The sequence below is a fragment of the Caloenas nicobarica genome, chromosome 12 (assembly GCF_036013445.1).
Source record: "Caloenas nicobarica isolate bCalNic1 chromosome 12, bCalNic1.hap1, whole genome shotgun sequence".
Lineage (NCBI taxonomy): Eukaryota > Metazoa > Chordata > Aves > Columbiformes > Columbidae > Caloenas > Caloenas nicobarica.
Genome location: NC_088256.1, coordinates 17,324,108 through 17,340,441, shown reverse-complemented (window position 1 = coordinate 17,340,441; position 16,334 = coordinate 17,324,108). Strand labels below are relative to the sequence as shown.

The following is a 16,334-nucleotide window of genomic DNA, read 5'->3' as shown; positions in this document are numbered from 1 at the left end:
ATGTAGAGATAGAGCTAAAACAAAGGTGAAGGACTTTACCTGTCTTTCCTTCTTTATTTGAGTAGGCTGAATTCTAGGTGAAAATCGTTATTGCTAATGGTCTCTTTCTGGTGGTTCATAAGAAGAAAAGACTGCTGGACATTTCTGAGGAACCACATAAAGAAACAAAGTAATAAAATGGATTGAAGTTTAGCACACAAAGAATTGAAGTTTTCCAATAGACTGTGCAAAATCAGGAATGACAACGTTTTGCTTAAAGGAAAGTATTGTCTTAGATAATTCAAAATATTTTGGTGAGTGTATACACACATACCCTAAATACACAAAGTTATTTTGAATATGCGTGTGTATAAAGATATTCCGGTATAGATTACAACACAAACTAAAGTGATGAAATACAAAATCACTTTAAACAAAAACCAAAAAGATAATTTAACATTGGAAGAACAACTACTAATTTAAATTATTCAATATATGCTAGTTTTTCAAGGCATTTAAATGTCAGTGAAACCTTGTATTGCAATAAAAATACAGTAAGGTCTACATGAAGTTTTAGTGCCTAAATAGACCACTGGAGCATTACAACTCTTTTGGTCTCTAAGGAAGTGACTCATACCTAAAAATGTCATGGAACAGAAGCTACGCTTTTATTCCTGTCCTATAATAGACCCCTATGAAGTGTGTGCTCTGCAGGTGATGACATCTCCCTTGCTATTTAAAGGAGCTGGTTAGATGTCCAGGATTTAGAATCAGTGGGTTTTGACTTGAGGGGAAGAAAATTCTTGTCCAGCCACAATGTAGGCAGCAGCAGCCCAGCATTCAGGTCAGCATCACTTCTAACAGAACACCCAGCTGATCGGTCTCTTCCCACTAACTTTGGAAATAAGGAACTAAAGCTCTGAAAGTGCACATCTCTCTCTTTTGTTCGGAGAAGGAAGTACTTGATGTGTAAGAATAACTGAATATGACAAGGCCTTGTTATAACGGTGTTATTATGACACACAAATAGCACAGTCCACACTCAGGTCTTTGGTCCCCTCTGTCTGGAGTCTCAGAAGGAAGAAAAGCTCTCCAGCTAGCTCAGGGTTGCCATGTATCTCAGCTGTCTCCTGGTGGCCCCGAGGATTGTCATGGGCCTGGTGCTGCCACTGGCAGCATGTGCTCTGCCTTCCCCCCTTCCCCGGGGCTTCTGGCTCTACACTTTCCTCTTATTCTCCTGTAAATTTGTACCAGATGGGAGGAGAAGTTGCACACCACAGAGGAGAGACCAAACACCATCTGGGTGTGGTACCACTGGAGACAGATCGGCAGCCTGGTCCAGAATGGAGAGACAGCAGGGTATTCTTAGGCCTTTCTTTGAACAAAGCAAAACTTATCCATTGCCATGAAGTGTAGTCTGCTCAGGATCTCAAATCATCAAAAATCTCAGCTTGGCTTACTGGAATTTCTGACCACTTTTGTTTGAAAGGGTTGTGAACCTCTACAAAGTTGGCCTGAGTTCCAGGCTGGCAATGAAACAAATTTTCCCTGGTTTCATTACAGAAATGTTTCCCACCTTTAGCGACAGAAAGCACAAAATAGAGAGATTTAATAGACTCGCCACAGTAATAATGGCTGTGCACAACAGGGTAAATCCAATGAACAATGTGCTTTATTTGGCAGAAGTGCGTCAGCTTGTTGTAAGTGGCTCTAACAAAATGCTCCTGGTCCCCTCAGATACTTATGGTTTTTAACTGCTCCCAGGCCTAATCTAGTATAGTTCAGCTCTTCTGTGCATTAAAGACACTGTGGCGTGTCAAGTAACCAGGATGTTTTGAGACTTAAAAATAGAACATTTGTGCCGCAGGATATGCTTACACTATAACACATAAGTTGTGTTAAAAACTACTAGCTGCTGAATTAACACGGTCTCTAGCTCTGGAAAAATAATCTATCGCATCTTGAGGAGCCTGTTGTTGAGCGCAGGCGATAGCAGGGCACTGCTGGAAAACCTGCAGCAAAAGCTGCTGCTGCAAATGCCTTCCAGCCCAAGGTCGTGCCGTGGCAGCAGCCTGTCCTGCAGCACCTGCCGGGCACCAGCACAGCGGGTCTGTGCCCACGCTTCGCGTTCAGGACCATCGACGGTGGCTTGTAAAGCCAAGAGGAGGAGCCTTTGTGCCCTGGGTTTGGATCAGGCCCGTGATGAGGCTGAGTGCTCGATGCTGTTGCACAGCACGAGGCATCAACAGCCGCCCGTAGAGAGGAGCTGCAGCATCCCCATCCGGAGAGTTTTGGTGTCTTTGCTTCATGCAGAGAGTGCCAGGAGCATCTTGGTCTTGCCTTTCAAGTGTATTCCACAGCAAATCGAATGCATTTGTTTAGGTAAGTGGTTCCAAATGGGGGCAAGAGAAGACATTTTTGGAACTCTTAATCTTATTCACTGAGACAAATTTTCAAAGAGAATAGCTGTATGTGAGCGTTGAGTGCTGCATAGCAATAAACATGAGCTTGATGTGCTGACCTCCGCACTGCCTGCAGCCAGCAGGTGATTCGGAATTGCTGGTGTTAGAATTAAAGGAAAATCTATATTAGAACATTAGTGCTGCACTAAGTAGGTAACTTTAAACACTGCTCTATACAAAACTGAGCAGATGAACTGTAGGCAATTAGAAACAAATCTCCATAGCCAGTCTTAAAGAATCCTATAGAGATATTCATAATCCTACAGTACCCTCAGCTCCTAGTACAGCTCTGCAGGGTGCTTTTAAGACTTGCACTTTACTTATTGTGGTGACTGTATTTGGAGCAAACTGTCATTGTGTTTTCCACAAAATGCTTTGATAATAAGCCAATATTGCACATTGAGTGTTTTCTAACTGCCATTGCAGCTTCTGGCAGCAGGTAGAAAAATCATTACAGCTATGAGACACTTCTTTCTCTGAAAGATTGCTCTATTTTTGTGATAGATTTTTTTTTTTAATAACAGGTTCATTTATAGGAAGAATTAAATCTCTCTTTATTTTCAATCATTCCCAGTTTGTAAGCTCTGCTTTCTCATAAAACCAGGAGATACTACTGCACATTCTCCCCTGACTAGGATGTGGAGCTAATTTTTCAAGTGTGTTTAGGATAGTAATGAAGTGGTGTGCGCGAAGGGGACTCACTCTCCCTTTACCTCTCACAGGAGCACAGAAACACCATCGCCCATGTCCCTGAGCCCGTCTCCCGTCAACTCTGCTGGAAGCAGCGCGGGCACCGCCAGCTCCTCCTCGGCGGGGACCATCACCATCCCTCAGCGCATCCACCACATGGCTGCCAGCCACGTCAACATCACCAACAACGTCCTGCGGAGCTACGAGCACTGGGACATGGCCGACAAGCTGACTAAGGAGAACAAAGGTGCCTCGCTCAGCTTCTTTCCTGTCCCCTTTGGCTCATCAGCGTGAGCTTTCTTTCCGTTCCTGTAGACGTTGTTGGGAATTGGACCCAGAACTACCTCATCTAAGAGCACAACTGTGACAGCTTGAGCAAACAGACCAAATCTGCTCGCTGGTCACTGTAGCCAATGCGTATCTTCTCTTGTCAAGCACAGAGGGGGGATGTGTAACACACGCTGAACATGGGATTATCAGAGCAGCTGGCAAAAAATTTAGCAAACATGGGCCCCAAGTGATGAGAGCTTTTGAGTCTGCAAATTCTTTCACGGTTTCAGCTTCTTGTAGAGCACTGAGGTTATTTTCAGACGGCTCTGTCAACCGGTTTAAGATTATTAAAATGCTAGCTAGGATAATAAGCAAACATCAGATGTTATGTTTATGCAGGGAGTCCGATTAGGAGATGTCCACTGAAAGCCATGACCTTGATTCTCCTATGGCTGGATTGAAAATCTGCTTGTTTATTCCTAACAACAAAATGTAACTCTTTACCACAGTCATTTCAAAGGAGTTTTGGCAAGCAGTTTGTGACTGGGTAATATCGAATATAATGGAGTGGCTGAGATCTAACTAAAGGACAATTTTGGCCTGTTGTTGGCCAGCTGTGAACTTCCCCATGATAATGTAATTATTCAGATTCCCGCTTTGGGCTTACACAAATCATTGACAAAGCTTTCTTTGACGCTGGAGGTGCAGAGTCTAACTGGGAAATACTGTCATCATGAATTGGCTCATTCTCTAAATTATACTGAGATTTCAGACGACTGACTTTTCCTGACAAATGTGCTCACTGTATGCAGTTTGATCTTACTCCCATTAATGTCGGTGGCAAATTTCCAGTGATTTAGAGAAACTAAGCTTGAGATTTATAGAGTTTTATGTCTGAATGGTTGGTCATAATGATCTATCCCTGGATGAGGAACAATAATAGAAGTTCTGTCCAGTCCTCCCCACTGCTTCTTGTCTTTGTTCACATTGGTTAATTTAGTAGCAGTGCAGTCATTTTGGATTTTTTCCATAGCTGTATCCATTTTCACAAAATGTGGAAGTGATTCCCTGTCAAATGTACAGCAGAATGTTACAGTGGGGATGCAGAAGGATGCTCTGATAGGAGAAAGAGATGGCGATAATCTTGTAATTAGCCCTGTGTGTTGTGGAGTTGTTAAATGTTCTACTTGGTATTGAATCAAAATAGCTCAGGCACTCAGCCAGCAGACAGAAAATGTACCCAGCCACTGCTGTTGTCAGTCCTTGAGCTGGATGAGAAAAAACCTGCTGACTCTCTTTCTGCATTTTCGCCCCCCTACACTCTTCTTTGTTCTTGTTTTGATTTACGATCAAATAAACCCCATTCTGCAAAGCCATGTAGGAATAATCTTTATTCAGATGAGCAGTCCCTTTGACTTTGGTGGAACTGGATGCATGAATAAGGGTTTCTCACATAAGCAAGACATCTAGGGTTGTGCTCTGTTCTTTCATACGTTGTTTTACAAACTGCGGCCATTACAGGGAATGGAAAGTTCGTGTTACTTCAAATTTCATTTAAGTATTTTAAACCATTGGAGAGAGATCAGAGTTTCGCACATGCTATAGAGTCTCTCTTTACATTTTGTCTGGAAAGATACCTCATTTCTAATTAAATAATCAATTTAAAGTTGCATGCTTAAATACCATTAAACTGCAATTTAAAAAATTAATCATGTAACAAAAAAGTATATAAGAACTGCTGTGGTACTCTGAAGGTCTTTGTCATGTCACGTGATGGAATCCATTTACAGAGGGATATGTTTAAGACACTTTGACCAGAGAAATGTTACAGTGTTTCATGAAACCTAGCTGTAATTATTTCAGTAGATGTCATCTGCACCTCTCCGGTAATTCAAAGCACCTATATCTTGCTGCCTGGGACAGGACTCATCCCTTTGCCCACAGCTGGACCAGCTGTTGCAGAGCCCAAGCTCTGGTACGCTGGCATGTGGATTGTGAGCTCAGAAATGCCCCGTGACAGCAAACAGGGCAGGTGCAAACCCCAGGCTCTGCCTTCGGTCCCAGGTGAAGGACAGATCTCTTGGCCTCTCTCTCAGGGGTTTGAGTAGTCAATTTGTCATAAAAAATGACATTATTTTTTTTTCTTGTCCCCAAAAGAAGAACCGTCTCAAAAAACAAGGAAACAAACCCAAACCCACACAGAAACTCATGATTAGGATAAAAAATAAATTTTCTTATTTTTTTTTTTTTTAAAAAAAAAACACCACAGATCCAGCAGATCCAGTCACTATTTTCTTTTTTTTTTTTTCTTTTTTTTTTTTTTTTGTGGTCAGCTCTCATTGTTTCTGTTGTCTTCTGAATCACGGGGTGTGTCTTGCCCAAGAGCACGTCCCTGGTGAGATAATAGAGATGGGTATAAAAATGTGGCCCTATTGTTGTAGTGTCTAATAGCCTTTACCTCTGGGTCTTGCTGCCGTCATAGGTGTTTCTTAGGTCATGCCCATGCAGACACAAGAGATTTCTTCCATGTTGTAGGAGCTGTGCAGCCTCCCCTTGTCCACGATTGTCCGCTTAGGTTTTGTGCTCCTCTGAGGATGCCTGCACACTCCAGTTTGGACTTGACCCATGTCCAGCTGGCTCAGAGATGGAGACGGAAGCCTTTCTTGTCAGCCTGACAAAAGATGTGCCATTAAAATAAAAAGGTATAGCAAGAGGGTGAACAGCAGAACTATGACCCACCAAGCTGATCTGGTTTGAAAAGGAAAGCAGGACCATACTGCTGTGTACCTCTGGTCAAATCTGCCCTGGTCAGCGAGTTGAGAGTGTATGGGAGAATAGATGGAGTTTGTCATAAGCTCGGCATTTGCAGCAGGCTGAGCTAAACTGCAAACTTCCCAAAGCCAACCCGTGGGCCAGTTTATGTTGGATCACGTAGGCAGTTGTTCAAACTCTCACCTGACATTACAAAATCAGATAATTTTTTTAAGCTTCCAAAGATAGCAGCACTTTACGGTAGAAAGCTATCAGCTCTGTAGTGACAAAGGCCTGATCTTTCATGTTTAAATTTAATAAATGGCTTCAGTGCTTGTAGCTTTTTCAAGAAATGTTAAACTGAAATTAGACTTTAAGGCGAATTCTCAGTGTTTAAAGCAATTATTACTTATTTGAGGCTAGAATGAGATTGCTGGAATGCAAGCAAGACACTGCATTATTTCACTTCTAAATGTATTGATTTTACACTGGAGGAGGGGAATAAAAGACAGAGGAAGGAAGATTAAAAGTAACTGCTGGCTGCAGCATCTTAACCCGACTGGTGATAGCCCTGAGATTTCGTTGTGCTTGCCTCCAGCCAAATCACCTTGTGCTGTGATACTGCAGTAGCTCCTGAGCTGCCTAGGGTCAGGCTGTCAATACTTGGATAGAAAACCTCAAAGCAGCACTTAGTTGCTCAAGAAAGTACCGATAATGATTTTGTACCTGGCATCTGCTCTCCCGAACTGCAGCCAATACAGTGTTTGCTGGCTGAGTGCCGTGCACTGGATTTTAGGTAGGGTGAGAATGTGAGGGCTCAGCCACTGCTTATTGGGATCGTTGGTTGTTATCTGAGCTCTGAGGGGCATTTAACCATGTGTGGGCTCACGCTTGCCTAAATATCGTGTAAGTGTTGTATATGTGGGAATGCCTGTGTCCCAGTGAGCAGAAAGACAAGCGGTGGGAGAGTAGAGGACACAACCCAGCTCTCCACCGAAAGCAATTAGGAAAGGTCTGTTGGCCCTAACAAAATTAGTCTTTCACCCGGAGAGCATCTAACACATGGCATAAAGCAAACTAGTGTGTTGCTTCCTAAAGGTGGCTCTCTGATTAGTGATGTCCTCTTAACCCTTCCCATCCCAGTGGCCTTACCCATCTTTACCCTTACAGGTTCCCATGTCCTAGATGCTATATTTCTGCTGTGTTGCCTCTCTCCTCTTCCTCCTTCCCTCCCACCCCACACACATCCTCTGAGTCCTGCAGCTGCAGCAAGATGAGCAGAGAGCCCAAATGGCTGCAATGGCAGTAACAGAAATTGGAGGGTGGGAAAAAGAGCAAGCAAGGTCTTCTGCAAGATCCAGACTAGATCTTCATACCCAGGAGAGGGTACAGCATGGAAAAGGAAATGCCACGGTTCATTGCCAGCTATTTGAATCATGCAGTCAGCAAACCTAGGCTCAAAAACTGAAAATGCAGATCATCAGAGCTAAAAGAAGACTATTGGCAACCACTCGTACCATGTTGTGGTTGACTTCCAGCATAGATAATCTAATTTGGTCTGTTTAAATATATTGTTGCCTTTGTTTAAATTCTTTCCTACTGACCATGTGCTCATGTGCACAATGTCTTGAGAGCTCACTAATTGCACTTCTGCTACTGAGTGGGAAACCAGGGTAATTCACGTATTTCTGTACCACTGCCTGAAAAAAATTACTTATGTTTCTTGTTTATTGCAGAGTTCTTTGTAGACCTGGACTCAGTGATGGGACCCTTAACACAACACAGCAGTATGACCAATCTGGTTCGTTACGTTCGCCAAGGACTCCACTGGCTCCGCATTGAGGCTCATTTGTTGTAGTGACTGCTGCCCTGTTCATAACATCCCCATTCTTCTACCTCTACCAGCGCAGAGACGATCACTGGTGGAACTCCACTCATTTCTGGAAGTTTATTCATGTAACTTCATTTTTATTGCCTTTTTTAATATCCTATCTGTTGGAAGTAGAAGTCACCCTAAATGGAACTTTTGACTCAAGAGCAGTATGTGTTGTACCATCTAATCATTTTCAACAATTTTCTATGCCTTGTGTCTCCTGGATCCTGCCATCCTTATGTGCTTTATGGAACGGTACATTCCCTGCAGTATTGTTTTAAGTCCATGCTGCCTTCAAGTGAAAACAAAAAAGCACTTTGAGAAGATATGGATTCCTGAGAAGTAGTACAAAGCATCTTAAATATTTGAGGGTATATATGAGAAATCCCTTCTGAAATAAATTAGTAGAAGTTATAGCTATTCATTCAAAATCATCTTCTGAACCTGAACCAACCTTTTTGATGCTTAATTCTGGCATCATTACCTGACACTGTACATTCCTAAGATTTCATACTTCCTATAGGCTTAATCTCTAAAAGAGAACATTGAATATCTTACAGGTACATTATGTAAGATCACCAAAGGTGTTAAGAGGTAAAAAGGCGAAGGAATGCCTCATTAAAGAATGATGACACACTATGCAGTGAGGTTTTGATATTCCATTCTTCCTGTTTATTGTTGGCTTAATAATTTCAGTAGGCAGCAGAATTTATTGCAGTTTTTAGGCAATTTCAAAATATTAGCTTTCATAGTCTAACCTGTCATTCCTATACTAAATCTGTGAATTTTCTTTCAGTTGTACTCATCCAAGATTTTTCTTCATAGAACAATCTCTCCTTGCATAGTGACTCAGTGAAAGCAGATTTTAACAGGACCGCTACACTCTAAGCATTGATATTGTATGTAAAAGTCCATTAATAAGTGTATGCAGATTCTTCATGAGACTCTCTAGAAGTTTAACTAACCAGCTACTGTTGAAACATTATAATTCCATGTGGCATCAATTTTCACCTGTTTTGTTCATTTCAGAGCATTAGAAACGTACAGTATTATCTTGCTATCTTGAAAAAATGTCAAATTAAATAAAATCACCAGATTTACCCAAAAGCAATATAACATTTGTTTAATAATGGCCATGAATACTTCGGTCAGTTTACCTATTTACCAAGGTCTGCATCTGTTTGCCCATGCTGTCATGTTTTGGACCATTCCTCTAATGCGTGAATAATAATGAGACAATGCAGATAGAATTTCAAAGCAATTGTGAATAAATTACACCATTTCACATTTGCTCTTTCCTCTTCTTTTTTTCCCGTTATAAACTGCACTGCGCTTCGGGTGCCACTGCAAGAAGCGCTGGTGCGTGAAACAAAACAAAATGAATTTCTATCAATAATTCACAAGACTTTAAATGGTCTCATCTCATTCTTGATATAACGCCTGCACACCTTACTGAACTGTAAATTCAATTTCTATAAACAGAAAATACTCATAGCAATGTAAATATTATTCTGTCTCATCTCATTGAAATAACACAATGTGTGTATTAAATGCCATCCAGATATTAGTTAATTGCAATTACCTTCTGCTATATAATCCTGTATATCCTTTAATCTGGTGAGTTATTGGATTCTACTCACTGGGTTGTAACCAGATAAATAGGACAAATTTGCATTTAAAAGGTTCATACTGTTATGATTTTTAGAGCAGGCCTTGGATATTTGCAATAAGAACAGTTTAAGGACTCTGCCTAGTGCACATTTAAGACAAACATTTCTGTAGCTGTTGTATATTAGCTCCCTGTGGTACTACCTTTTCTTAAAAATCAATAATTTCTAATATTTTATTCCATGAGACAGTATTGCATATGTAGCCAAGGTGCATCATCAGAGAAATTATCCAGTTTAGGGTTGTCTGCAAAGGACATTTGCAGAACATGCACATCCTGTGTTATCTGCACATTCCTGCTCCTGAAGTGGTCGATACACCCTTATCTGTTCTCCGAGGGTTGGGGTAATGTGGCTGAAACGTGAACCTGACAGCATTGGTCACCCTGATTCTGGCCCCGGTAGCTAGTGAATAAAACCATAACAGTGAGAACTATTCAGAAATATAGATGAATGGTGGTTGTTGGGTTGTTTGTTTATTTGTTTTAAAGAAAAAGGAAACAACACACTTGAAATATTTTTTTTTAAAGAGGGTGAGTACTTGAGATGAAGTAGCATTGGGGCGGTTTTGTCATAAGCCAGAGTTTTCCATTCTTTTTGCAAGATTTCACTAATGAAATTCAGTAACTATTTAGTCTAATTAAGTGCATTGTCGTCACTTGTTCCTTTAAAGTAGGCTGAAATCCTAGACTTCCCGACATTTATGAAGGATAGATATGTCTTGAAATACAATCTTCAGACACAAGACTGTTCACTAGGTGCAGTCAGTCAGTGAAGACAAAATGTTATCTTTTGCCTATAGCTTGCAGTAAACAGACTATCTCTAAATTTACCCTGCATTCAAAATCTTTTCCTTAAACAGCTTAAGGAATTAGCCCACCTGATTTTGTATCCTGTGACTTAGTTTGAAATGTACGCGGAATCAATGGCGTGATTATAGTAAGTCCAGCAGTCAAGTCTAGGATCACAAGCCAACTTACTATTTAGCAGTCTTGTTTCAAAAGCGGCTTAGAAACGAATTAAATATGGAGAGTGAATTACCATCTTATCCCTGGGGATGATGCTTCTTTCGGGTTAGTTATTAAGGATTATTGCACTTTTACAGGCACTATACTCATCTCATTTCAAATGCCAACATGTCATCTTTCTGGAATCATTTTACCCCTTAAAATATTACTTCCAGCGGAGTTAATCAAATGAGATTGTTTGTTTCGGTCCATGGGGAAGCATCGTGTGTTTGCTTGGGCATTTGCTATGTCTGCCCTTAACACTGCCTGCTTCAGGCATTCAGAGTCATGAACAAGCACCAAAAATTACAAGATTGGCTTCAAATTATGGGTTGTTTGTTTCTTTGTTTTGGTTTTGTGTTTTTGGTTTTTCTTTGATTGGTTTGGGGGTTTTTTTGCTTTGGATTTGTGTGTGTGTGTGTGTGTTTTGGTTGGTTGGTTGGTTTGGGTTGGGTTTTCTTAATAAACTTTTTTAGTTCTTATATTGCCTTTTGAATACTGAGCTTGACTTCATGACACATTTTCAGGCATTTTTCAAGGATGCCAAGGGGCAGAAGTGACACATATGTTTTTAATAGTGATAAACTGGGACAGTGATGTAATCTCTTGGTTTCTGCAGCTGGGATTTCAGAAGGACACTAAGCTTCATAAAAAATTGCCAGAGCTGACAAGGCTGTCATTTGTGTCCTATGCTTCAGGAAGTTTGGAGCAATATCAATAGTTCAGCAGTGAAGGGAGCATGCAAGTGAAGGGCTAAATGCAAGCTCCATCGGTACGAGATCCAAGGGCAGCAAAGTCCTAAGTGCTCAAGCGAGGCATTTCCATAGCACTTAACCTCCATGTCAAGAGCTGCAGCAGGTCTCAAGTGAAGTATTTGACAGCGTGCAGGCAGAATGTCCTGCCCTGCGTGCAGTGAGTATCTGTGGCCATTGGGTCTTGGAGTGCAGGGATCACAGGGAAAGCCAGGGATGATGTTTCCCGTGTGGACCATGTTCTCCCAGACCATGTCCTGCTGGTCACTGGCCTCAGCTGGGCTCTTTGGTTCCTTTCAAAGGACGAATCACTCTTCCCATATTTAGCAGACTAACAGTGTAAACGGTTCACGCTGAGTTTGGATAGCCAGGTTGGGTCCAGTATTTGTGCTTTTTATTTTATTTCGTGTTTATTTTTTTAGTCCTTCTGGTTTAGCTTACAGCCTTTTTGTTGATAGCGTTGGTGGCAACTTTCACAGCTTGCTTCTTATAGCTTAATTGCACCTTTTTTATATGGTCTTTGAATTTTTTATCATTTAAATAGTCTCTGTGAGAATACATTGTCTCATTTAAAAATTACGTCCTTTGAAAGAGAGGGGCAGGTCTGTTGATATCAATGTGGGGATTTTTTTAAGAATAAAGATCGAAATCTTCATTCCTCTTAAAGAAACAATATCTGAGAAATTGAATCTAGACTTTAATATCTATGCTTTTTTAATTTCATAGATTTTATTATGTTCTTCCATTATAACAGGTTAGATAAATTGACAAGTTTTTAACTACTTTGGAAGAAATGTTTTCATTGTATTTTTATCGGTACTTAATGCTGTCTAAATCAAATTATTAGTTTTGTGAGTACAACTTCAGAGATAGCAAAAATGGGGCTGGTAAGCATTCTGACGTGGGTATTAATATACTTTTTTGCTTTGAGTTCAGGAGAAACTCCACTACATACAGTATTGAAGCAAGCACGCACATGCGTGTGTTTGTGTGTGTGTGTACACATATGTATGGATTTGGATGTGGATTTGCAACAGAAATTCCTTGCTTCTTACTTTGTAGCGCAGGAAAAAAGATGCAATAGTTGTAAAAACACTCACTTGACCTCACCAGTATGCGCTGGGAGAGAGGCAAAGGGAATGAAGATGAGAAACCAGTCCGCTGTCCTTATGATATCTTCCAGCTTTACTTTGCTTACTATTTTATAAATACAAAGAAAACAAGTCTTGTTAATGTTGGGAGGGCTCAATTCCTCTATTTCTGTTACTCCTCCCGGTCTTCCATGGTACAGCCGGTCACTATACACAGCAATGCATATAGGCATTCTGTGTATTGTCTAATGAAATATAGAGATATATATCTCACTAGATATAGTGACATATTTTAGATATATCACTTGATATTTTGTAGCCTTTATGTATAGGCCATAAGCTCGGTTAGGCTCTGTATCATTATTGAAACTTCTCTGCTGCTGAATGCAAAATGTTCCTGCCTGACTTACAGAGCAGCCGTCTTCTCTGCAGTATTCTTGTCAGACCTGCCTTTCTGATGGGCTTGGTAACTTTACTTTAGCCATTCTGTTTCAAAGATGTTTTGCTATTTCTTTTGTCTTCCAAGAGCTGTGATTCTGATCATCTCACGCCAGTTTAAACCCATGGTGGTAGCTGTTGAAGTCAGAAGAGGTTGAGTTCAGGTCTCATGGACAGCCAGGGGGATCTCGTGGCTCCACAGGTAGAAATGAGAGCAAATTCAGGTACAGATGAGTTGCTGCATAAAACTGGTGTCAGATGAGGATCAAACCTGGCCACATCAGGAGGCACTGCAACAGAAATTCTGTAAAGATAAGCTGTGCCCAGAACCACGGGATATGTAGCAACATCTCGGGCAGCTTATTGATGCTGTAATCATATTAGGTAATGGTAAATATGTCAAGAGTGGTTTAAAGGAACTGGAGCAAGTTGGTGTGGTCTGGCATTATGAATTTAACCTGTTTGTGCTTCTTGGGAAAGGGACCTCATTACTGCTGATATGTCCTGCAAAATAACACCTATACCATGGTATCCTACAAAATCCAAATATGGCACCGTCCCATCTAATTCCTTAATCCACCTCAGGGTGCCACCACGTGTCACAAAGAGCTAATGGTCGCAGTCGCCATAGAGTTAAACCATTTTCCCTTTACAACTCCAGCAAGGACCAAGCCCAGGGACCCAGCGGCCAGCTCAAGTAGCGATGTGTGTCCTCAGTGCTTTGGAGAGAGGCTGCAGAAAAGACCTGACCTTGCTGTGGAGCCACACGGAGCTCCCGGAGCCCCCAGCCTGCTCAGGGTGTTGGATTACTACAGGTCTATGCAGTGTGAATCCCTACATAGCCCTGGCCACAGTATTGCTGTGCAGGGGACATGGTGGGAGACCAGTGCTGTGCCCAACAGGGCTGAGTGACCCCAGCCCCACCGCCTGGGTGCAGCAGAGCTGTGGCTCTGTGTTGCCTTTAGGTCTTGGTCCTCCACTGCTGCAGGTGGGACTTGGATTTGAGCACTCACTTTTACTTGCGCTGCATCTGGAAACACCGAACAAGTTGACAGAAGCGGTGCATGCAGTAACATCGGAAAACTAAGGCAATATTCACTGTCTGCAGAATTGCAATTTGAATTGTAGTCTCCACAGGACTACTCGTCGTTACTGGACTCTAGCTGAGTCCTGCTGAATGGCCAGTGGTCAAAGCCATGTGAGTGGATGATGCAGCTGGTTGAGACTTGTTTTCTTCTTTGATTGTAACTGAGTTCTATGCAAGTCCCGTAAGCTCTCTGTGCTGGATGTTGTTGTATGTTCACAGTTGTGTGAGTGTCACCCTGTTGTAATTCCATTGCAAAACTCATCAAGTAGAGATAGCCTTAATTTCCACTCAGTTATTTCCTTCTCTGAATTAGGAGGAAAGTCAGATTCTGAAGTGAATTGACTTGTTTTAATGGATAACAGTAACTACAATGGACCAAACTCGGAGCTAAGCAAATGTGAACTTGCCTCAGCTTGTGGAATTCGTGGGACCAAATTCTGCTGTCGTATGGCAATCATGCAAGTCTTACGGAGCTTGCTGAGCACTGTTTATCACAGGAGAAGCTGGTTAACAAAAATGGCATAGCATTACCAGAGTTAAGTTTATTGGGCCAGAGCTTCAGTTGCATTAACCAAATTAATTCAATGGAATTACACTTCTTTTTTTTGTTCTGACTGAGTACTCCCCCTGCTGAAATTAGTTCAAGATCCCTGGACTAGTGCTGGAATAACTGCAAGCAGACTTGCTCCTCAACCAGACCGTATGTTGGCTCAGCCCTTGCTCAGGGAAACCACCATTGACTTCAGTGACAAATGACGTGGAGTTACGGACATGAAGAAGCTTTGGCCACTGGCAGGAGGCATTTACCCTTGAATTTATGAATGAATAGTGGATAGCAACATATGTGCTTTATTTATGACAGAGGTAGAGCACAAGTTCCTCAACTGGTGTAAACTGGTATAAGAGTACTGATTTCAGTGGAGTTAATCAAATGTGCACACACTGAGGAGCAAACCCTTTAACCCCAGACTAGTTTGTGCCAATATATCTCTATGCAGATAAATTCCCAAAGCTTTTATCATTATGCCTTTTTTTACTGATCATGCCCATGAAATGATTAATGTACCATAACCCTTGCCTGTAAGGAAATATTGTAGTCTGCAAAGCTATGCAGTATAGAGCACATCATAAAACAGCTTTAGACCACACAGTCTGGAAGAGCATTATCAGGAACTAGACTAACGGAGCAGCTTTTTATCTGATGTCGATTACACTTTCACTCTGCACTTCCACCACTGCAATTTTTACATATGGAGTGAATGACGGCTGGATGTTTCTGATGACTGTGGGCCAAAGCTTCAGCTGATGTGCCTCTAAGTAGCTCCGTAGATGTCAGTGCTGATTTACACCAGCTGAAAAACTAGTCCTCTCCCTTTTCACACTGTGCTGTGTGCCCTAATGCAGCTTTATAAATACATAGTGAAGTGGAGCAGATATTGAACCGTTCTGATTCAGCACCAGATAATCCCTGCTGAAAGAACTGGAGGGTAATTTCTGCCTACCATCTAGGCTTGCATATGTTCTGTTTTAACTAAAAGGCATGTTGCAATTTCATTACCTCTGAGTTTAAATATTTACTGGCATCACCATTAGCTTGCATAGAAAAAATGGCAAATAAATTCAAACGAGTCATAAATGCTCTCAGTCTAGAGGTGGAATCTGTTACTTTAGTTAACAGATATTGCAGCAGGCTAAAGTGTTTTTTCCTAAGCCAAATGGGTTTTCTACATTTAAAAGTCATGGCAAATATTTATGTAGGGCCAATTCTGCTGTTCTTCCCCTGAGCATCCTAATGGGCAGGTTGCTCCACTGATGTCCACAGGTGTAACTGTGTAAATTCATGCTCAGTGCACAGATTGCAGAATCAGGCACCGAAGATGTTAGGTTGATGCAATCAGGAGCTTAATTTTAGCCATATGTATCATTTGATGACACTTAAAAATTATGTATATTTTATACAAACTGACAGTCCTTGTAATTCCATAAAATATTGTATAATTTATTCCTGCCTGTATGTTTGACATCTTTGGATTGCATATCTTCTACTGAATCTCAAATGCTGTTATTTTAAAACCCACATTCAAAAGGTCTAGGACATATCATCACACAGTATGAAAACAATTCGAAAGACCTGGTTATTTTTTGCTTTGGTTTTGAGCTCTCCTTTGGTTTGTGTTTTGTCCTTGGCTGTAGTACTCCTGGTATTTTAAAAACGACTCAATTCAAGTTGCCTCTTGTCTTCTGGAAAAAAAGATCACAATACAACT

General features: G+C 41.3%; 1 protein-coding gene across 2 annotated transcripts in view; it reads left to right on the top strand.

Annotated features, from left to right (window-relative positions):
- Positions 1–11,107, top strand: part of AFF2 (ALF transcription elongation factor 2) — a 333,893-nt gene extending 322,786 nt beyond the window's left edge. For both annotated transcript variants that reach the window (XM_065643139.1, XM_065643137.1), the window contains exons 20-21: positions 3,164–3,378; positions 7,889–11,107. In XM_065643139.1, the coding sequence (XP_065499211.1) occupies positions 3,164–3,378; positions 7,889–8,010 (337 nt within the window). In that variant the 3' untranslated portion in view covers positions 8,011–11,107. The remainder of the gene's footprint in view (positions 1–3,163; positions 3,379–7,888) is intronic.
- Positions 11,108–16,334: the final 5,227 nt, after the last annotated feature.